At 43.9% G+C, this 24,462-nt stretch overlaps 1 protein-coding gene and 1 pseudogene across 6 annotated transcripts in view; one reads left to right on the top strand and one right to left on the bottom strand.

Annotated features, from left to right (window-relative positions):
* The window catches only part of Sgms2 (sphingomyelin synthase 2), a 78,456-nt gene that overhangs the window by 18,695 nt on the left and 35,299 nt on the right, over nt 1–24,462 (bottom strand). For 4 of the 6 annotated variants that reach the window (XM_029474995.2, XM_021158894.3, XM_021158895.3 and 1 more), the window contains exon 2: nt 1,211–1,902. In XM_029474995.2, coding sequence (XP_029330855.1) covers nt 1,211–1,665 — 455 coding nt within the window. In that variant the 5' untranslated portion in view covers nt 1,666–1,902. Of the gene's footprint in view, nt 1–1,210; nt 1,903–2,857; nt 2,890–3,981; nt 4,392–24,462 lie in introns of those variants that run through there. The other 2 variants (XM_021158893.3, XM_085835521.1) reach the window with 2 other exon arrangements.
* Nucleotides 19,886–20,140, top strand: LOC110291926 (small ribosomal subunit protein eS28 pseudogene; annotated as a pseudogene).

Genomic DNA, 24,462 nt, shown 5'->3' with positions numbered 1-24,462 from the left:
GCTTCCGTTTATCACGCAAGCTTAGAAAACCTCAGGGTTGTATTTGGGGAAGGCTTTGGGAAATGCAGGATGAGTTCTAATCACAAAGCAACAGCCAGCTTGACTCTCTTCTGAAAGTGACCATGAGGCACTAGCTCTGTCTTTGAAGTCTGACTCTGAAGCTGTACTAAGGGAGCTTGCATGCCTCACGGATTTCTTTAAAGTCCCGGATTGTGGGTATTTCTGCTCAATCTTGTATTTTGTGGATTTAATCCGTGGGATCTAGTACCAAGCAAACACTAAATGACAAATGAGAGGACGAGGGGAACTGAGTGGCCTCCAATTTTGTGGACCAGAAGTCAGAATTCACACCGAGGAGCAGAAATTACCAAGCCAGAGCTATGTCCAACTTTGGCTTATCTTCAAGGTGTGCGAAGCCTGGCTTGCTGCTTCCCAGTTGGTACTGTTCTTAAAACAGGCTGGGGAGTGCAGGGGCTGGACTACGGAGCCATGTCCTCCTCTCTAGGTCGTGCCAAGAAGAAAGCAGGGAGAGCAAGTTTACTTTAGAAATTGAAAACCACCTCAAGCCAGCTCCGAATTCAGCTTCTTAAACAAACACTTGTTACTTTGTGTCTGGCCAGAAAAGGACAAGAAAGGAAAAAGAAAGCTTAAGAACTTTTGGACAGATATAAACTCAAAGCAGGCTGTTGACAGCAGACCAGCCATCCCATAATAAATTAAAACTGTCTTAGCCTGCTCTCTACTGCACTTGCCAACACATTAAGCCTTTCCCAGCTTTTTTTTTTTTTTTTTTTTGTTACTATGTAGCCCTGGCTGTTCTGTAAACTCTATGTCCATTAGGCTCCCCCAAACTCACAGAGATCCTTCTACCTTTGCCTCCCAAGTGCTGGGATTAAAGGCATTTCCAAGCATCTTAATTTAGGCTATGGCCCCACATCATGGGAAGCCATGCGTTGTACCTTAAATTGATAAACTGAGTCACCCTCCACAGGTCTGCTGTAACCTCCCCTCTGCTTACATACACGGTCACTCAGTGCATGCTTACGGAACAGTGGCTGCATTTATGCAATTCTGTCCGTCTACGCCTCCTTTCCTCAAATGCCTAGGAATAACTAAATACGGGAGAAACTGGAGAAAGCTGATTTTAAAAGACACATCATCTCTTTTCAAAACAACCCCAAACTCAGATACCTTATCAGTCAATACTTACTTGTACCGCAGAAAGAGCCACTGGGTGATCCATAACCCAACCAATACCATCCCGTTTATTTCTGATACAGAAAATGCCCATTTGACCCGGTCGAAGTAATCAAAAAACTTGTCTGGGAGCGGAGGGCTGAGCTCCTTGGGAGGGACCCTCTCGTGCACGACGGTGATCATGACGGTTGTCAGGATGAGGTTGAAGAGCGCATACACAAAGGCGATGCCTGTTTTCCACCACTCCAGGGGAAACTTGTTCTTGGAGTCGTTGGGCATGGAAATCTGGATGTAGTCCGGGTATTTTTTGGCACCCTTTCGTAACCCATTGGGTAAGGTCTTGGGTTTGCCCTTGCCATTTTTGCCCTCTTCCTCTCCAGCTTCGGTGGGGCTTGTGTAAGTGTTGGTGGAGTCGTTGGTTTGACTTTCCAAGTGACCTTCAAGTTTTGCTGTCTCTATGATATCCATTGTCCGCCACCCTTCAGGGCTAAAGGAGATGGTAATGTTCTTGGTTTCTGTGGCGACTTCTCTCTTTTAAATCCTTCTACTTGCGAGATCAACATGGACTCTTAGAACTGATTGTGTGCGCTGATACGAAATGTAGTCGGTGGCCTGCTGGTTCCTAGTCCTTCCATACAACAACCTGCTGTGTAGTCACCACAAGGAAGCTGGTTCTCTTTCCCACAGATGATGTTATTGTCCCTTCTATGAACAAGACAAAAAGGAGGTCAGAAATGGCTTGTCTAATTACCGACCATGTGAAATATAAACATACTCGAGGTAAGGGAACGAGTATCAAAGGTGCCTGCTTTACAAAGGTGTGTATCCTCAGAACACAGTCAAGGCTGCTGAGATTGAATTTATTTATAAGGTACTAGATTGCTTAATCTTCGAATGTTTGTCTCTCTTTGAGCTGATGTCAGCATGGATAAGAACAACTTATCAATCAACTCCCAGCTAATGCCTTCCAATAAAGCTGGGACTTAGGGACTTAACGTTTCAGACACTTCACAAGTTGCTAACCATGAAGTCATAATCCACCCGAACCTGCCTGGAGCCCGCACCACGCCTTCCTGATGCTGGCTCTTGTCTAAGAAAAGGGAACAAATGGCAAGACACGGTGGCTCACACTTCTAATGACAGCATTCAAAAGACTGAGGCAGGAGGACTACTGTGACTTTAAAGCCACCCCGAACTACATAGTAAGTTCCAGGTTAACCCAAGATAACATGTGTGCAAACATTTCAAAAATATAAATAAAATAAAAGGGTCAAAGAATTGAAAACCCCTGAACTGTTACTGTCGGCATTTTCCAGAACAGTCTGGTTTCTGACTTTCTACTTTAAACCCGATGATCTCTTTAGCAACAACTTTCATGAACAGATTGCAAAGCAACACATTTATTCAACATATTAAAACGTACTTAAAATACCACCACCTCAGTTTATCCCTTTATCTCCAGCGACACATACCGTAAACAAAGCCAACAACCTTCAAACTACCAAAGTAGAAAGATGCACGAAGCCTTTGCTGTGTCTCATTTGGGAAAGGGTTAGAAGTAGCCTTGGGACAACCTCCTAAAATTGCCACAGGAAACTGAATTCTATCTTGATACAGTCAGCAGAAGTTTTCTCGAAAGCGTCCCACTTGGGGCACTTACCTACCACGGCTGAGGACAGGTGCCTTTGCTTCACACACAGGCTCCAAGGAGCAGACACTTCTAACTGCAGGGAGGGAAAGCCCGCCACTCTTATACTGGCCCGCACTATGGCCCAGCTGTTCCCAATTTAGGAAAGCAGCATTTAGCCAGGCCACCAGCCCAGCCACCTGAGGACTTCTGAAACCTTGTAATTAGTCTCCGCCCTGAGCACACTGTACAACTTTAGGGTAGCTCTTCCAATTTTAAAGGCCTCCTTTTGGGGGGGTAAATATGGTTAAATTCAATTTAGTGACAGCTAAGCCATTATTTGATGGATAAAAAAGAAAATATAAGTGGTACAGAAAATACATCCAGCTATTTCCTTGAAACTACTATAGTGGCAAGGGGATTAACTACAATAATGTATTGTACTTGTATTTTAACACTTAGGGATGTAGGGTCAGATTAAAGGGTTTTTTGTTTTTAAAGACAACACAGGAACTAAGGAGATGGCTCAGTCAGTAAAATGCCTACTGTGCATGCACAGGACCTGAGTCTGGATCCCAGGAACCCACTTAAAAAAATCCAGGCAAGGTGGAGCATGTCCATAACTCCAGCATGCACACGGGAGTGGGGATGGTGGCTGGAGAAAGGTGATCCCTTGGGCTCACTGGAAGCGAGCCTAGCTGAATGAGTGAGATGCAGGTTAACAGGCCTGTTAATCTCAAAAAGTAAGGTCTAAGGAAGACATCTGATGTTGAACTCTGGCCTATACAAGCTTGATTACCTGTGAGAATGCAATCTCGTGTGTGTGTGTGTGTGTGTTTGTGCACACAGCATGCACACACACATACACACTTATCTAAAAGCACCTAGTTTAGTTGACAAGGCAGAGAGCCAGGACAAGGCTGTGGGAGACAAAAAAAACATATTCACATTGTGAAAGAAAAGAGCTGAGATGACCAGACCACTAGATAAAAGGTTAGGTTTATTTGTTACTCACCCCTCTGCTCTGACAAGAAGCAGCTACTTGCAGATACAGCCTACCCTTGAGAGAGAAAAGCCATCAGGGAAGTCGACCTGGTTTTAAAAAGACCCACAGAGGATGTGTAGCCATGAGGGGTCACCCACTTCCAGCAGCTCACCTTCCTCTTGTCCCTGTGAAAGTCTCCCCAAGTACCAAGATCCTAGAGGGAGTGAGGAAGCCAGCGTTCCTCCGGCCTGACCAATGTTCTCTTCGGTGCCTTTAGAAAAGGCCGTGGGAAGAATGAAGGGCCTGAGGAGGAGCCTCAGCAAGCTAAATCCAAGAGCAACTCTCTCTACCATGGATCCCTCCTGAGGAAGATACCCAGGCCCTCAAGCAGCGATGGCTGGCGTCTACCCACTCCAACCTAGTTGACTGAACATGTCTAACATTCCGCACGTGCTCCTAGCCTGGTGATCATGCATCCAAGAAGCTTCAACTGAGGACAGACAGGTGGCCTTTGTAAGGCAGTCATCTAGTTCTAGAACATAGAACGTTGAGAAGAACATCCAATCACTCCTTTCCCCCAAGAGGAAGATCTTCGGCACCTACCTACCTCAGGGGACTACTAAGGACTTGACTGAAATAATGATCGTGCCGAGGGTGAACCCTTGGGAGGAACTAGAGGAACCATTCTGTGAGCCCAGTACCCACTGCTTGTCATTAGCGGAGGAATTGATATTTTCCTTGGGATTTCATTAAGGTTAAATACACACCGTATTCATCCGTGTTAGCCAACCTCCAGACTCAGTGTTCATTGCGAAGACAATGACTATACCCTGTTCATTCTTATAATTATCCCTCCCTATCACCGCCTGAGAAAATGACAAAGGCCATCCTGGTTCCTCTTTGAGTGGAAATTCACCTGCTTGGGTTACCACGCCAGGCCACAAGCTAACGCCAATCTCTCTGAGCACCATGTAACCTAGATAACACTGAGGTAGTCTAAGGTCTTTACAAACCCATCTAACGCCCTCGTGAAAGCAAATGCAAGGAGCAGAGATTTGGTTTTAGCATGCTGAGTCTATTGATGTTTTAACTACAAAGTAGGACATGTTACAGAAACTTAAGCACTGTTTAAAATTAGGAAGGGATTATAGTAAAATAACCCAGAAGCAATTTTTTTATCTTCTATGTATGGGTGTTTCGCCTGCATGTATGCCTGTGTGTCATGCACGTCCCTGGTGGCCAAGCAGGCTAAAAGAGAGCATCAGATCCATTGGAACTGGAGTTATGAACAACAGTGTGAGTCGCTGTGTAAAAACGGGGATTGAACAGAGGTATTCTAGAAGAGCAAGCAGAGGTCTTGACCGTCGAGCCATCTGTCTCTCCAGCCCCACTCTCAGAAGCACACTTGAAACTGATGGTCATCTTGGAGCTATGGCTCTGCAGTTAAGAGCATCTGCTTCTCTTTTTTTTTTTTTTTTTTTTGGTTTTTTGAGACAGGGTTTCTCTGATAGCCCTGGCTGTCCTGGAACTCACTTTGTAGACCAGGCTGGCCTCGAACTCAGAATCCCTCCTGCCTCTGCCTCCCCAGTGCTGGGATTAAAGGCGTGCGCCACCACGCCCGGCATGAGCATCTGCTACTCTTGCAGAGGACCTGAGTTTGTTTCTCAGCACCCATATTGGGTGGTACACAACCACCCAAGACACCAGTTCCAGGAGATCCAAAGCCCTCTGTGCATACCTGCATACATATGGTACAGGTACGTACATGCTTTCACCACCTATACACACAATTTTTTTTTAAAGTAATGGAGTGAAGCAACAGGGACATTGGATCAATTTCAGTATCTATTTTGCTGGCAAAAGGTATCCAGTGCTAGGAACTGGAGTGGTACCGCTATGCTCTCTCGGTGTCAACATCACGCTTAGCTGTGTTTTATGAGACGTGATATCTTGTGGAATGCATCTCACTGCTGCTTGGCTTTGCACTGTTAACTTTAGAATCCTTGGTTAAATTATACATCAGATATTGGGTTCCTACATTTCATGTCTGTCCTTTTTACTACTGAACAGTCTTCTACTCAGTAAACCAAGAGCTTATTTGGCTTACACTTCTACATTATAGAAGTGTAATAAGTGACTCTGTAGGCAATCAGGACAGGAACTCAGGTAGGGAAGGAACCGGGAGGCAGAAGCTGATGCAGAGACCACATTTGGGGGGGGGGGGTTGCTGCTACTGGCTTGCTCCTCATGGTTAGCTCAGCTTGCTTTCTTATAGAACCCAGGACCACCAGACCAGGAATGACACTACTCACATGGGCTAGACTCTCCCCCATCAATCACTATTAAGAAATTCCCCCGGGCTGGAGAGATGGCTTAGCGGTTCCAGAGGTCCTGAGTTCAAATCCCAGCAACCACATGGTGGCCTACAACCTTCTATAATGGGATTTGATGCCTCTTCTGGTGTGTCTGAAGACAGCTACAGTGTACTCATAAACATAAAGTAAATAAAATCTTAAAAAAGGAAAAAGAAAATCCCTTATAGGCTTGCCTATGGCCAATATGAGGGAGGCATCTTCTGACTGAGGGTGGCTCCTTTCACGTGACTTTAGCATGTGTCAAGCTGGCATCAAGCTGTCTGGCACACCAAGGCAAGTGAGCAATGGAGATGTTAATGAAAGGCACAAACCATGTACATGTGAAACCAGACTTCTCACGCACATATCAGCCAACTGGAAGATCTATTTACAAATTAAATGCACATGCATCTTTTATGACACACCCTATAAAATAATCAGCTTGGAAAACCTAATATAAATAATATAAATATGCTTGAGGTCATCAAGCTCCTGGATTTGTACCCCACGTCCAAGGACAAAACTGTCCTCAAAATCTCATAATTAAGAGACGATATTTGGAATTTACATGAAGAAGACAGCGCTGACCAGAAAAGAAAACAAAGAGCACCCACCCCTGCAGGAAGGAGGCGGCGACGGTAGGTATGCAGGTGAGGGTTTGATACTGTCGTATTCATACACCATTTAGTCATTCCATTTTAACAATCCCAGTAGGCTTTCTCCGAGTGCTCTGAAGAGTTCTGAAGTAGGAATTTAAAATTGGCAATGGCATAGGTCCGGGCTGTTGTACCACACAAAGGGACTGCCGTTTCACACTTTCACTGATTCCTATGTTGAGGGTTTAGCGCACACAGCACCCCTGCCTCCCAGTGAAATAAGAAGCATACAAAGTATTATTTTCAATATCCACAGAAAAGTTTGCAAATAGCTACACATTGAACATACGGGACAAATCCACAGAACTGTGGATTCCCTCACCGTCAAAAAAATACTGTGTGGTGAGACAGTTGGATAGGTTGACTCCTCCTAATCTGAAAAACTCTGAAATATTGAAAAAAAGTCTAAATAATCTTGAGCATTCTCATGACTCCATAACTCTCATGGTTCAATGCACAGACATTTGGTTCCTGTATAAAACTATTAAAATACTGTATAAAATTACCCCCAGTTGCATATGTAAGGTACATAGAAGAGTAAATAAATTTAGAGTTAGGCTGGGATTCTACCTCTGAGAAACATCATCACGTATATGCTAATGTTCCAAAATAAAAAAATTACCCAATCCAAAGCATTAAAAAATTTTTTGCTTTGATTAATGTGTATGCTACATGTGTGCAGGTACCTGGAGAGGCCACAAGAGGGCGACAGATCCCCTAAAGCTGCAGTTAAGCCATTTTGAGGGGCTTAATGTCAGTTGTCTTAAAGGCAGCAAGCATCCTTAAAGGCAGGGCTGACCTCTCTGTCTCTCTCCACCCTTATGTCCCCCCCCCCCCATAGAAACCTTTCTGATCCTAGGCTCTTAGGATAAGGGAGGGCAAACGTGTTTAATAACTGTAAGGTTACCAAAGAGATACATAATTACTAAACTAGTGCAGCATATAGCTAAGGGGGAATTCAACCTAGACAGACAGTAGAGCATCAACAATTCCTAGCAGGGGGTATACAATAAACAAATTGGGAAAGGGGGCATGGGATACAGAGTCGGGGTGGCAAGCTAAGGTAGGACTTTGGAAGGCCACTCACCCCCAAGGGCCTCCTTCAGCAGGGCTGATGGGAAGCTGGGTTAACACATTTGTAGAGGCGATGTGGCATAAAGTCCAAGGTCGAGAAAGGCTCTGTTTATTAGACCTGTAAATCTGCCCTGCCATACATGTGATGCCTTTATGATAAGGTATATTAACTGTGTAAATACAGCTTTAAAAATCTTATCTAAGTTTATGTGTGAGCTTTAATGTTTAAAAGAATTTAAATGTATTAAAGATAGATGCTAAGCCTCCATCAGAGAAAATCTTATCCTACAGAAAGCTGAAATTACAAACAAGCACATGTTCATATCGAGCTCTATGGTGCAGGGGACTCTACAGTTTAAGATTAGATCTTAGGGAACTGAAACAAAGAAATACCTACTGAGGTTTCAATAGCCCCAAAACTTTGTCAAACCTGACCAAAGAAAACTCATTAGTCACCAGAAAGCCATTACAGAAGCAGGCACTGTAAAATAGCTAGAAAATGCAACGGGTTCGAGCACAGGTTACTGCGTGTCAGGTTGTGTGTTGGTGTCTGTTTTAATCACTCACAACTACCCTAGGAAATATTGTAAGCTCAATTTAAAAAAAAGGAAAAAGGAAAAGGAAAAGAGACAAAGCGAGTTGCCCAAGGTCAGAAAGGAAACAGCAAATCTTAAACCTGATGGAGGTTTAGCATCTATCTTTAATAGATTAAATTCTTTTAAACATTAAAGCTCACACATAAACTTAGATAAGATTTTTAAAGCTGTATTTACCCAGTTAATATACCTTATCATAAAGGCATCACATGCATGGACGGGCAGATTTATGTCAGGACTCTGACCTCAGGAGGTTTCTCTTCTTTACGGCACACTACTGACTCCAGGATATGACACTTTTAATAGGTGTGCGATACAGTCAATGAAAAGACCAAGCAACAATGATCAGGTTTGCTTTTGTTTGTTTGTTTGTTTGTTTGTTTTTCCCACGACAGAGACGTAGGAAAGTTCTCTAAATAGCAAATATCAGTATTGAGGCTAGGCATGGAACTGAAGGGTAGAACTCTTGCTCAGCATGTGGGAGACCCAAGGTTCAATCCCCAGCACTAGAAAACAACACACACACACACACACACACACACACACACACCACGCGCACACACACAATCGTTTTGGGAGAGCAAAAGGAAATTGCTAACAGCTTGCCTAGCATCTATATTCACCACAGTAATTAAATTTAGTTTCATTAATAAGTCACTGTTAAATTTATAATACAGGTATATTATTATTCTATGTTAACAGGATCGGGATGGACGGAAGATTTCCTGACTTGAAGCTTAAAGAGCAGGACATCCTAACTTTGAGCTTCACGTCCCCGTGAAACTCCTGAAGAATAACACAGAGCTCACAGCTGCAATGGCACTTTGTGAGGAACGTGACTCCACTTCAGAAGCAACCACAATTATTTTGTTATTTTAAGGCTGGGCTATGTGTGGCTTGTCTCTAGTGCATGAAGCCATGGGATGGGTCCCCAGCATGTCACAGACTGGGTTTGGTGACACACGTCTATAATCCCAGGGCTTGGGAGGTGGACTCAGGGGAGCTGGGCCCTCAAGGGTTATCCTCAGCTGCACGGCAAGTTCAAAGCCAGCCTGTGCTGCTTGAGACATGACCCCAAAGCATACGTTTGTCTTATGATTGTATCAACGAGTTCCTGAAAACTCATAGCCAAGCCACAGCTTATTGAAAGCTGTCATGTGCTTTAGGACGCTTTGCCAACAAGCATAGCTTGTCAAACACCTGCCAGATCTCAAGTTGTCTTGGTTATTTTGTGTTTTGAAACAGGGTCTCTCCACATATCCCACACCTGCCTGGAACTCCATATGTAGCCCAGGCTAGTAAACCAGTGGTCCTCTTGGCTTAGACTCCTATGTGCTGGAACTACAGGTTGCCACCACTTCCAGCTTAGATCCTAAGTTTTAGACACCCACGAGGTCCTACCTATTTTCAATAGAACATTATTCCAAAATTAGGAAAGTTGGCTCATTAAGTATCTTGCGACACTTTATTTTGTAAATACCCTTAGACATTTTTTTTTTTAAAAGATTTATTTATTTATTATATGTAAGTACACTGTAGCTGTCTTCAGATGCACCAGAAGAGGGCGTCAGATCTCAGTACGGATGGTTGTGAGCCACCATGTGGTTGCTGGGATTTGAACTCTGGACCTTCGGAAGAGCAGTCGGGTGCTCTTACCCACTGAGCCATCTCGCCAGCCCCCCTTAGACATTTTTAACGTAAAAAATATAACTGAAAAGCTGATTCTAGTCAATTCTATCTGCCTGTAGTAATGTGGGGTAAAATGTGATAGAGATGAGATGTTTTTCCTTCTGGAGTATACATTTTAAGGTGGATGGGTTATTTCAGTCTGTACCTAGTCAGTATGAGAGAAAGAGAATTAGTTCCCATCAGTAGAGATGGGAGCTAACCTTCTTATCTGGGACCACAGGCAGGACTGGAGAAAGGCCGCATGCAGTTTCAGAGTTTCTCTCTGAGGCAACAGACTTGTTCCAAAACTAGACATTCATGATCCTTGCACAATTTTCTAACTTCCTAAAAATCATTAAACTTACACTTAAAACAAGGAATTTTATGGTACTGAGCTACAATGCAACTTGCCCGTTAAAAACTTATCTAGGCTGGGCATGGTGGCGCACGCCTTTAATCCCAGCACTCGGGAGGCAGAGGCAGGCAGATTTCTGAGTTCGAGGCCAGCCTGGTCTACAAAGTGAGTTCCAGGACAGCCAGGGCTATACAGAGAAACCCTGTCTCGAAAAAAACAAAACAAAAACAAAACCAAAAAAAAACGTATCTAGCCTACAGGACTAAATGTTTCCTAAAAAAACCCCCAGAAAACCAAGGAATATTCCACACTCTGGCGTCCAGGCTTTTGAATCCCATTACAGGGCCAGACTGAGCAGCTGGGAATTTTGTTAGCAGTGACTCAGAAGGATCATACAGTTCCGAGTTTTCCAGAGACCAAAGCAAAAAACAAAACAAAACAAAACAAAAACGAAAAAAAAAAACAAAAAAAAACCTATCTCGTGAAAAGCGAACCTCTTTAGCTAAAATTATGTAGTCTGTCTTCTCCCACCGCCACAAAGCAGTATGAAGTGACTCAGGAAAGATGGGCTTTCCAACAGAGTTGATCAAAAGTCACTCTGTGTAACGGAGCTTTTCATCATCATCATCATCATCATCATTTCTGCTGTCAAGCTAACTGACCCTGGGACCCCCCAGACCAGCAGAGCACTCTACCACTGAGGCACACTCCAAACAGCACCAATAAGATTAGGCTCAAGTAAAGCCTGTTCTCACCCAAAACTGGTCACTTTAATGGCTGAAGTGAGTCCTTACCCAGAGCAAATGTTTGCTGCGCAAGTTTGAAAACAATCACAGTACGAGGAGCGTTTTAGAGAGAGGAATCATCTGTAGTGGGAGACCAGGGGGACCGACGGAGCAATTGTGTGTGCTCAGTAAATGGCACTGTGACGTCGCTTCACTGAGATCTGACTTGCAGAGCATTCCATGGGATATTTTCAAGTTGGATGTCTTTTGGTAGACTATTTTCTGGCGATATATTGCTACTGGTGACTGGATTATTCTATCTACTGTCTCTGATTCTAGTGTGTGTTATACAGAGAACTATTTGTAGTTAGAACTAATAGAACTAACTACTGTAGCAGAAGAATCTTTTTTAAAAAGATATATTAGTGTATGTGTGTGCATGTTTTAGTGCATGTGTGTGCATGTGTGTGGGTATGTGTGTGCATGTTTGTGTGCATGTTTGTGTGCATGTGTGTGCATGTGGGTATGTGTGTGCATGTGTGTGCATGTGGGTATGTGTGTGCATGTGTGCATGTCTGTGCAGTCAAATGCCTTGGAGTTGAGTTATAGGAGAACCAAGCTTTCCAGCCAGAAGCAGCATCTTGATGGGAAGGGAAGACACAGAGAAGGACCATTTAACAAGTCCTGGTACAGCAGGAGGCACCCAGTGATTTAGTGAGGGTGGACTGGAGGGAGGGTAGGTGAAGGAGTGAGTGAGGGTGGACTGGAGGGAGGGTAGGTGAAGAAGTGACTGATGGGTAGGCTCATAGATTCGACAAAGCAGAACCTGAGTGATCTAATCTCTAATTTTGTCAATGTATAAAATATTAACTAGTACAGATATTTTTTAATAAGTTCCTTAAATGTATCCGGCATTGCCTGTTCCCATTCACTGGTCAAACCATAGCATTCAGTACCTGTTTAGTTAGAAATACTGGCCTGGGGGTGCAGCTGTACCAGCGAGGTCAGCTCTAAGAGCCTAACTGAACCACAGGGATAATTAGCTGCTTATACAATCCCAGGTCTCCTTAGACCTCCAAGACTTATATACCTAGAAACTGATTCCTTTAGGTTTTAATATTCTGTAGAGAGAGGCTGTAAAAATTTACCTATTAAAGTGGGAGGTTTATGCAAAGTATGGTTAAATCATATTTAATATTTAAGTCATATGTTAAGGCCAAAGCTTCTTCCTAAGAATAGTGGCTGGTCCAAGAAATAAAGCGAAACAGAAACCTAAACCTTATAAGATGAGAACTGCTCTTTCTAAACAGTAGGGCCTCATTCCAGGCACGTCAGGATCACCATCAGAGGCAATACTACACTTCCTGGTCAATAGCAAAAAATGATCAGACCTGGAAGCATTATTTTATTATAAGAAAATCAACAGAAAATAAAAACCCAAAAGGATTAGCTCCTTTCAAATAATTTTATAATTTCTACTTTAATATAATTTCCTTTTTTATGCCTTTTGGCATACTGCCTAACGATTCCTCTCTCCACCACGTGGTAACTAATAGAGTTCTTATGTCACACTACTGCAAATGGCCACACAGGATGGTATAAGGATGCTGTTGAAAGAAGTGTTAGAATAACCTCTCAAAAGGAGGGGAAGGAGATGTGGTGTTGCCTGCAGGTTGTACAGGGAGTCCAAACATGCAGCTGTCTTTGAGTTATCACTGTGCTCGGGGGTAGGCTCTGTGGTGACTTTGAGTCGGCCATGCTGACGTAAGGATCCCCAATTTCAAGTCCCTGTGGCTCGAAGGGAAAGAAAGGTTTCCTTAGGCTGTCATTGGTGCCCACTCTGGGGTGAATGGATATCTGCTAATGTGTCCTCAGGGAAAGTCACACAACACTGTTTTCATGAGGAGAAGAGTGACCAGGAAACAAACGAGACCTGGAAGATCCAGGAAGGATGGGACGTCTTACATTTCTCATTTGGTTATGCCAAGCAACAATGTCTTCCACGAATGAAGCTGCAGCCAATGCAAGACTACTCACATGGTCTATGCTACCTGCAATGTCTTCTCAAAGATGCAGGCCTGCGGGTTATGTAAAGATGTGTTGGTGTGGCTGCTTAGGCAAAAACTACTGTGCAGGGTGGTCTAGCCTCTAAGAAGTAACAGCTTCCCTGAGCCTGTGGAGTAGTGCTTTATTTATTTAGATAAATAGTCCATGTGTGGTATTTATCTAAATAAAATATACATTGCGTGTGAGTTTATTATATATAATATATAGGTTTTTATAGTTGAAATTCATAGAATTTTAGCTATCCCCTCTCAATGAATAATTATTTCTTAGAAGCACTAGCCTGACTAACCTTCCAATCTGGGTTTCAGACATTAATTTCTTCAAGTGACTTAATAATGATTGGTTATCTGTGTTCCCCAAATTAGAGTCCCAGGTTTCCCAACCTAATTCAATATTCCTCCGAAGAAAAGGGCACATTAAAGGGAAAGAACAGAGATTAACATTAGTTAAGGTATCAAATCTCAAGTTGGACAGAATGCTATTTAAACAATTTAAATGAATACAAGTGACAGTGCATTGGCTGGTTCTGTGTGCCAACTTGATACCAGTTAGCATCATCAGAGAGGAAGGAGCCTCAGCTGAGGAAATGCTTCCAAGAGATCCAGCTGTAAGGCATTTCTCAATTAATGACTGATGGGGAGGACCCCTTATGACTGGTGCCATCCCTGAGCTGGTGTCCTGGGTTCTATAAGAAAGCAGGCTGAGCAAGCCAGAAAGCAGCACCCCTCCACAGCCTCTGCATCAGCTCCTGCCTCCTGGTTCTCGTTCTGCTTGAGTTCCTGTCCCAGCTTCCTTCAATGATGGACCATGATCTGGAAGTATAAGCCAAATAAACCCTTTCCTCCCAAGTTGCTTTTGATCACAGTGTTTCATCTCATCAGTGTTAACCCAATGACTAAGGGAATTATCATTTACTATTTTGGATCATTCCAGGAACGTATCTTAAAGTACCCCCTACAAGCATAAAAATGTTTCTCCTATAACCCCAGATTAGATGACTTTAACAAATGATTTTTTTTTACTATGAAAATGACTGTGGATTTTTTATATGCTCCTTTATAATGGATTTTTAGAAGTCTGTTTATTGTTGCATTTACATAACATCAGGGCTGACCACTGTATATTGGAGAACCAATCAGGAGGCTCCTCTGTGAGATCAGCCTGTGCCACACAGTGCATCCCAATAAACACAAAGTCACAACGGTGGGACTGGTTACCTTAGAAAGAGATGGATGTATATTTTACATAAGTAGCTGTACGGTCACTGGAAAACTCATCAAATGAGAGACACACTTTGCTTTTTAACCATTTTGTATTGAGAAAAGAATAAGCAAGCAGTGTGTCTTAGGTTCACTACTGATAAAGATAAAAATGGCTGTCACTATTTAGTAGACGCCAGGTCCTCAGCACTGCTGTGGGCACACAGAAAGTCTGGAGACACCCAAGATGCCTAAAAACAGTGTATCGCACCCTGTACATAACGCTCAGATGGAGCCAAGAGACGGTGCAAGACCAATGCTCAGTTCACATCAGGAAGCTGAAAGATGTAATTCCATATATAATCTTATTTCAATGAAATTTAATTCTCATTGACGAGGCCACATAAATAAACGCACTTGGCTATAAATAACCACTTGATGATGTTTCAGTGAAACTCTGCCTCACTCCTCCCTGTAGAACCAAGAACCCAGAAAATGAGCTTTTGGTGTTTTATGCATGTTCTGAAAACACCTCTTTCAAACACACGGAACAGATTTTTAGAAACAGATTTGTAACAAGCACCTTATAGGAAACTGGAAGTCCACTGCCCACACTTTATGGATGAAAGGAGGGCATTGAGACTGTGCATACGCATATTCCAGGGCATCTTAATGTTAGCAAGAGACTATGGTGACATTATCGAACACCTATTTTTGAATCTTTCTGCACTGAAAAAAATAAATTTCACGACTCAAACCTACCAAAGTGGCTCAATTCATTCTTAGCACTGACTGAGCACTAGATAGGAGTTTTTGCATACAGCAGGTTTGAGGAGACATAGGATGGCTACAAATCACGCTCTCTAACCTTGGACATAACACTTATCGGGCTGAGAAAGGTGAGGGCCACCCAAGAGCTCAGAGAGCCGGGGCTGGAGAAGGCAAAGGTTTACAGCTGCCCCAAACCACACTGCCATTTCTGCCACCAGAAACCTAGCTCCTCTTTGTCTCTTTTCCCAGTAAATTTTACCACCATCTACCTACCCACTCAGGATTAATAAAACTGTGGCTAAGCCTCAGCTCACCCCCCCCCCCCCCAACACTCACTCTGAGTCACTTTTTCATGTTTCCACTATCCAGGTACTTATTGTAAAAAATGAAAATCCCAGCTGCTTGAATTACCAAAGATGACTCAGGAGCCTTCTAGCTCAGAGAGGCAGCACCCAGTTGACCTTCCTCCTCGTCCCAGAAGGAAAAGGCTTCCCCTTTTCCACCCTGTCTCAAATACCCTTCCACCCAGAGACCCGCCTTTCTGTTGCTCATTCTCATTACTTCCTCTCTTGACCTAGGGTTGACTTTATTTTGCGCCTGAATTAAAGGTATGTGCTAGGGTTGGGTCACACTACAGGTGCTTGTTTTCAGTAAACAGAAGGCCAGAGGATCAAAGGCTGGAGCCATACCGCAACTAGAAAGAGTTCACAGTCTTGGGGTTCACAATGTGACCAAATGTCCTGCAAGAGCTTCCCTCTCAAACTGAGTTCAGTTCGGAAATGGCTCCCCTTCTACAGGGTGGGACTGAGTTCAAACCTAGCATCTAGTGACAGGAGGCTCAAAAACAAGCTGGTATGGTCCCTGAGCACCAGGCACTGCTGGTTCTTTGTACAGTGAAAGCATTGATAGGGATCAGATAGCAGAGAGCAGCTCACTGAGGCAGAGAGAGAGAGAGAGAGAGAGAGAGAGAGAGAGAGAGAGAGAGAGAGAGAGAGAGGGAGGGAGGGAGGGAGGGAGGGAGGGAGGGAGGGAGAGAGAGAGAGAGAGAGAGAGAGAGAGAAGCTCACTGAGGCAGAGAGAGAGCAACTCACAGAGACTGAGAGCAGGGATATCCTTGAACCAGGGTAGACCCAAGCCCACCATCAAGCTGTGTAAAGCGACTGCTCTGGAGCCCACAGCCCATCTCCCGCTTTCCCATCCTCTCTAAATCCCTCAAACAGCCTCCTATGGCCTCATAGTTGTTTATTTTGATATCAGGAAAAATAAAACGGTAACTATACAGAAGACAGAGGATAATGTACTGTGCTCTATTAGCCATGAAAATTATCGGAAAGCTCTTGACTTAATCTCTACTCCTAGTTTCTTTTAAAACCAACTCTCCTCTTCTTTTCTTTTCTTCTTTCTTTCTTTCTTTCTTTCTTTCTTTCTTTCTTTCTTTCTTTCTTTCTTTCAAAGATTTATTTATTATCTATAAGTACACTGCAGCTGTCTTCAGACACACCAGAAGAGGGCATCAGATCTCCTTACAGGTGGTTGTGAGTCACCATATGGTTGCTGGGATTTGAACTCAGGACCTCTGGAAGAGTAGTTAGTGCTCTTAACCGCTGAACCATCTCTCCAGCCCCTAAAGCCAAGTCTTAAGCCAGTTGGCATCTTTTATCTGTTACTCTCTCCAGCATGAGCACATTTCCTTACTAACACCCCTCCAGGCCATTGTTTTTCTTCTGATGATGTTTGCTCTGACATCCACCCTTTCCTAGAATTGCGCACAAGGCTCTTTAGGATCTGGCACTGCCTGTCTTTCTAGACTTTGATGTTCAGATTTAATTTTCCCACCCACATTACACCCATAGGGAATGGCCCCAGACCCCAAAATGAACCAACACAGCACAGGTGGCTGGCTAGGCTTCAAGAAGGCCCACCCTCTCCCTAGGGTTGCCACCTGAAAATAAACACTGGTTTATGACTTTCTTCTCGTTAGAAACTGACTCTCCCCTTGTTGGGGACTGTGTTAAAATTTTAGTGGTGTGGTCACCATTCTTTAGCATCACTTCCTCATACCGCATGTGCACATAACTGTCACACAAAAATGTCCTGGCAGGGCGTGATGGAGCACACCTATAATCCCAGCACTTGGGAGGATGATGCAGGAGGATGCTGAGTTTGAAGCCAGCCAGGCTACAGGGGAAGCCCTTTCTCAAAAATGCCACAACCAACAAACTAAACCCCCAGGTGCTGTACCCTTGAAAAGTGGACTCAAAGAGTAAAGAATCTTTATCAACAAGGTCAAGGACACCTTATCTGAATATACTTGGGATACTGCCAGAAGTGCTTGAAATTTCTATTTTCTTTTGAAAGTTTCAGAATATTTTCAAATACACAAAGAGGCAACCTGAAGACGAGACCCAACTATAAATAAAAATTCACTTGTTTGACGAGTGCCTGTCTCACACAAGACTGCAGGGAATTCGTAAAATATACTAAAAATATCATAACTACTAAAGTAGAAAACAACTGCCTGTTGAGCTTGAAGTGGCCATCACCTTCCAAAGACCAAACCCAAACAAACCAAAGCAAAACAACAAAACCACATCAAGGCCACCAGAGCTTTCTGGGGGGTAAGGGGGGCGGCTAAAAGGACTGCCTCTGTATCTATAGATCACACTCCCCAACACAGCCTGCCTGTATTTGAAGATCAACTGCGAGAGAGATTTTTTAAGAAATGTTGACCACTCTGAAGATTCCCTTCCCTTATTTACAATACTAAGTGCAGGCATTGATAAAGTTGGTAGAAGTAAAAAGAATTCTCTGTGCTAACAAGTCTAATTTAGGCTGTGAAACCATGTTTTTGCTTTTTGGGTTTTTTTTTTATGTTAACAAAGTTTTTGTTTATAAATACTACCCATACTTTAAATGATTTTATCACCACAGTGGTTATGCAAAAACAACTGGAATTAGTTTTTATAAATATTTTTGAACACGTGTGTGTGTGTGTGTCTGTGTGTGTGTGTATAAACTGTGTATGCCTCTGGAGGGCTTCAGAGAAGCCTGAGGAAAGAACGCACTGAGGGTTCTATCATGCTGCCTTATTCCTTTGAGGCCGGCTTTCTCCCCAAATCTGGAACACACATTTGTCCACTATAGGCTAGCAGCCAGCCGACCCCAGCAGACCTCTTGTCTCTGCCTCCTACAGTGCTGGGTTACGGTGCACAAGACAAGGCTCTGCTTACAACCTGGTGCTACATCTGAACTCAGGTCCTGTGGTTGCATAGCAGATGTTCTAAACCACTGAGGCATCTCTCTAGCTCCTGAAGTTTATTAGTAATATGTTCTTGTTTCTGCATCAACCTTTTTTTTTTTTTTTTTTTTTTAAGTTGGGGAATCTTACCGTGTTGCCAAGATGAGCTCACATCCCTGGCCTCAAGCCCTCTTCCTGCCTCAGCCTCTCAAGTAGTTGGAGCTACAGACATAAGTCACTGCACCTAGCTTAAACTCGGTTTAGCTTAACAAAGTTAGGATGGTGTGTGTGTGTGTGTGTGTGTGTGTGCATGTGGGTACATTCATGCATGCTTGTGTCTTTTTCTGAGACAGGGTCTAGATTGGACTTGTGATGTATCGAGAGGGTGACCTTGAGCCCCTGATCTTGCCTCTACATGGCTGCATCGGAATATACTTATTTCTAACTTTCAAATTCATAACTTATTAATGATATACAAAACACAAACTCCCTAATCGCCCCCAACACTTAGGTGGAGCTCACTACTTTTATACTCTTCCAAATGCATTATTGGTTTGATCTTCCCTGCACACCTGAAATACCTATTTTCTTATTTGTGCATGTGTGTGTCTGTAAGTATGGGCATGCACGCACTTTGACACATGTGTGGAGGTCAAAGAACAGCTCCTCTAAGTGAGGACACGGACTCAGGATGAGTTCCAGCATAAAGAACATTGTCTTTGCTGTGGTGGAAGAAGCAATGTCAGAGGTGAATAGGTCCGCATGGCTGCTTGTCCCGACTCACTGGACAAGGTTTGTGGTCTCCCACTGATGACAGGAGTCCCCAGGCTGGGTCAATTTACCTCCCGACCTTTCCCCTGTTGCTTTCTGACAGAGCAGATGTGCTCCACAAACACAGGATGAGATGATGCTGAGCTTGTCCTGCTAGGGAGGTGACTGCGTGAGGTACAGGCCACACAGAGAACCACACGGTAGATGTTAACGGGACCAAACTGTCTCAGGGAGACCACCCTGGCGTTGCCTTCAGCTCCATCCTGAAAGATCTTGTAGGGGTCTGCCGCTTCTGTTTTGGAAGAGGTATCCAGGTATCACCTGACATATGCCTTTTGTGGGTAAAGATATTAAAAAACTAACATTGTCACTGAAGGGTTCTGGGTTGGAAGATGCACACCAGCACCCTGTTCTCCAGTGACAGTGGGCAGACCATGACCAAACCTGGGTTATTTAGCAGCTTTGGGTTTCGGTTTTCTCATTTAGTACAGTCACATTGCTTGACAGCTTTCCTGGGCTCCAAGTCACGTTTATAGATTAGCAGATATATAAAATTCCACTTGGAAAGGAAAGGCATCCGCCAGATGGTCACCATTGTGGACATGAGTCACATGCGGCCCATCAAGATGGCCAGGGAAACCAAGGTGCTGGGCACAACCAGTTTGCAGGGACAATGCAGGCAGGTGTGTGTGGAATGTATGGAAGACTCTACCATCTGAAATGTCAAAGTCCCCTTTAGAGAGGGTAATGTGTTTATCCTACTGGGGTCAGAAAGAGAAGCTTGGAGGTTGGGCTGGCCTTGCTACGGGGTCCTGGATATCGACCACTTAGCCCATGGGATAATATGCAACTGTTAAATAATGCTTTAGTATTGTTTTAACTCTTGGAGAAAAAGAAAGAGAATTGGGAAGGAAAGGGGTGCTAATGGTCACACCAAAGACATCTAAAAAGGATGGTGAGAACCGCCTTTTTTATGGAGAGATAGAAGCAGACTAAGGTGACAAAGTAAACTAACAATTAGGAGCCATGTAGAGTCTTGGTGTGACAGGAGATACTGACAGCCCCAAGGACTTCTTTAATGGTGGAATTACTTAGCTTGGTATCAGCATATATGAAGGAGAGGTTCAGATGGGTTTAATAAAATAAGGAGTGGCCAAAGTTCACCCAGTGCTGTCTATGTCCTTACTACACTCAGACGCAAAGAAAAAGGCCAACTTGCATGGTAGCATACTACAGTCTTGTTTCTGGTTTCCAACCCAGACTTTGCCCTTTGAAAGAATTAAATCTCCTAGCTCTCTCTGTTTCTTCTGTCCTACCCTACAGAAGGGACGGTGTTAAAGATAAACTCCTGTCTTATTACAATTTGAAACATGATTTTTTAAAAAACAAAAAACAAAACCCAAAACTATGATTCTATATTCTTCAGATAATACCACAGAATAAGCCACATAAGTAAGTAAATAAATCATGGGGAAAAAACCTGCTGCATTCCACTTTACTACTACTTAGGCATCTAAATAGCACAAGGGGGAGGGGAGGGGAGGGGAGGGGAGGGGAGGGGAGGGGAGGGGAGGGGAGGGGAGGGGAGGGGAGGGGAGAAAGGGAAGAAAGGCTAGAAAGGGAAGAAAGGGAAGAAGAAAGGGAAGAAAGGGAAGAAGAAAGGGAAGAAAGGAAAGGAAAGGAAAGGAAAGGAAAGGAAAGGAAAGGAAAGGAAAGGAAAGGAAAGGAAAGGAAAGGAAAGGAAAGGAAAGCAAGCAAGCTTTGTGGGGGGCCTGATGTGGAATACCCTGTCCTACTGGAATGAATCTAGCTAAGTAAGACATCACTATTAATTGTGTTTGCTACATGAAACAAGATATTGCCCAGGCTGGCTTCAGTCCTTCCTCCCCCGTCCAAAGCATGTTCTTCGCCACGTGCCTCTAATTAAATATGATTTTAATACAGACTTCTTGATTCAGGCTCATCAGAGAAAAACTATCAATCATTAATACTACAGATAATTATTTTAAGTGGAACCTAAAAGCTGAAAACTTCCAGAACAAGATGTGGTTAGTGAGAAGAAGCAAGTTTAATGGTCGGGAGTTGCCGGGTGAGCCCAGAGGTCAGCCCAGAGGAGCGAAAGGTCACCAGTGTGCTACCAGCTGACCACCATAGCGCTACAAAGCCAGTCCTAGTAAGTAACTCTAGTTAGTCTAAGTAAATTTAACATGGCTGATATTTAATAAGCTTTTCTAAAGTATCGAAAATTGAGGCTGGGGAAATGGCTCAGTGGTTTAGAGCACAAACCGATGTTCTGTTCCCAGCACCTAGAAGGCGGCTTTACAACTATCAGTGATCTGAGTTCCAGGGGATCTGGCACCCTCTTCTGACCTCTGCAGGCACCAGCACACAATGAACACACACACACACACACACACACACACACACACACACACACACACACACACACACAGAGAGAGAGAGAGAGAGAGAGAGAGAGAGAGAGAGAGAGAGAGGCAAAACATGCATACACACTGAAGGAAATAAGATTTTTAAAGTCCTTAAAATGGAAGGTCAACAAGATGGTTCTACAGGAGGAAGCCCCAGGCTCAACAACAGGTGTCTGAGTCCCCAGGTGACATAGAGAAGGACTCCTGCAACTTGTACTTTTGAGCACCACTGCATATGTAGCATACAGATGAATAAAATGTAACACAAAGGGAAAGGAAGAAACACAAAGGGAAAGGAAGAAACAATCGGCAAGTAACCTTCTAGCGCTGCAGATCAAACCCAGAGCCTGTGTGTGCATCGTAGGTCTGTGCTCCGCCACTCAGCTAAATCCCAGCTGCTGACACTGCAGACCTCGATTTACAGAGGCTGTGCCCAGTGTCCACCCCATCCCACTAATGCTTAAGAGTAAACATTTTATCAAACAAGAAGAGAACTTTCGGGTAGTAAATTTTCCATCTTCTATTTGATTTTTTTTAATGGATAGCACATCACTCCAGTTTTAACCTAGATGTCATATTCATGTACACACATACACACTGCAGAAGTTAATGTATGTATTTTGTATGTAATATATATATATATATATATAATACAAGAAAATACATACATATACGCAGCATAATTTATCAGCAAACTAACATCCATCTATGTATGTATGTGTGTATGTATATAAAATCTAGGATCTGCATGAAGAAAATGTGTGATAATTTGCTTGATTTTTTAATAATTTGTCTTTCCATCCATTTGCCTGTAATCCTAGCACTTGGCAAGCAGAGGTAGGAACACGAGGGGTTCAAGGCCAGCCCTAGCTAGATGAGACCCTGCCTCAAAACAAAACAGAAAGAAAAAAAATCAACTCATGATGACTGGCTTGCGGGCAGCTCCCAGAAGCAAGGTCCTTAATGGGCTTTGGGTCCTACCACTTCCTTAAGAAACCTCTAACAGCTCACCAGCCCCACCCAGACACAACAGACCCAGACTGCAGGTTCAGTGGGAAGAAAGCCTCACCCACCACTCCTCATTCTGCCTTCATGTGTCATGGCTCCCACAGGTCTTAGACACAGAACATCCTCTGGTCCATTTGAACTCCTGGCCCCAGGTGAGTCACACTGTACCCACAGGATTCCTTAACATCTGACTTCCCTCCCAAAGCTTCTGGCTTTCTAACCTCTGCCATCGTGCACCTGTTCACAGTCCCACAAAGCGTCCCGGCTCACTACTTACTCGGGCTTCTCTTTCCTACTAGTTCCGAGCTGAGAGGGTAGACTCCATGTTTTACAATGATGCAGTCGCTGGCCTCTAGCCAAGCACTCTACTCAGGCCGCTGAAAGTACTGACCATGCACATGCAGACTGGAATCACCCTACATTTTGTTAAGACCCTGAAGAACCTGGAGTTGGTCACGTCTGCGTATTTGCATATCCGTCAGATACATGTCCCATTATAAACTCTCCAAAAAAAAAATTGTGATGTAGCCTGTGGTATGAAAAAGAAGTAAAAAACGAAAGCTGCTTTCTTCTTATGTCAGGAGTCACGAGACAAATTCTCACGGCACAATGCTAATGTGGCTTTTCAACATCCGATTTGCAAAGTATGGAATTCTGGAGAGCCTCAGAAATGAAGTGGTTTAGTTACAATTCTGTAATCAGAATTCTCATGTCTTCCTATGTGGGGAATGGTCCCGCTTATCTGTGCCTTCCTTCCGTGCCGTTCTACCTCATTCAGCTGGGCCTCCCTGGAGGCCAGATGTCCCTTCCCCAGCGTACACAGAGTAACAGCTGCTTGGCCGCTCTAGCACTTCCTGATTATTGGTGTCAACACCCACAGCCACTTCACGTGGCAGGTGCTATCTGTCCACATCTGAGGAATGACAAGCTAACCTCAGATATCTATCACAGCGACAGAAGCTATCTGGATCCAGAGCCTATCTCTCCGCCACTAAGTTACGGCGTGACCTTCTGGGATCTTAGGCTATTTCAGTGATTAGGAGTGTGCGCTTTTCCCTCTCTAAAGACAATGGATTTCATCTCCCGTGGGTCATTCTGTGAAGGAGGTGATTCACTGTACAGCTTTTCCCCTCTCCACTCTTCCTTCTCACAGTCAGGTCAGCACAGAGGTAACATCTGTGTTTGTCCTAAGCTTACATCCCTCAGGCACTGACAAGTGGCAGGCTATGGTACCTGATACCCTGAGTGACTGTTCACCCAGGTCCCCCAGTGACTTAAAAGAAGGGCATTTCCTGGAAATGTGGGGGCTGAACATTTCATTGTAGTGAAGTATTCAGGGTGCGAGTCACTGCCGTTGCCTAGTAACCGGAAGGTTTGTGTTTGGCAGTGGAAAAGGCAGCTCAGCCAGGTACAGCTGATTATTTACTCAGTGTGACCTTCTCCCTGGCTGCACACTGATTCTTGGATAAATGCCTAACCCTTTCCCCACACTTTCCTCACTGGTAGTGGAGGCTCCTTCGGCATTCCCTTTAGGTCGAGAGAATTCAAAGGGGGTATGCCGTACGTACGGAGAATACACCCATTCCTCAGAGCAGAAGGAAAGGTGAGACTGGAACAGGAGACAGGATTCCTGCTCTTCCAGGGAGAGCGAGCGGAATCCTACAGAGTGAGGAAGTCCCCTTTTGGTCACGAATTTACCAGTGAGTTTCTCTCTCATAACTCAGTTAACACAGCACACTCCC

This window comes from Mus caroli, unplaced genomic scaffold (genome assembly GCF_978045245.1).
Source record: "Mus caroli unplaced genomic scaffold, Mus_caroli_1 scaffold_3, whole genome shotgun sequence".
Classification (NCBI taxonomy): Eukaryota; Metazoa; Chordata; class Mammalia; order Rodentia; family Muridae; genus Mus; species Mus caroli.
This window is presented reverse-complemented; position numbering and strand designations above follow the sequence as displayed.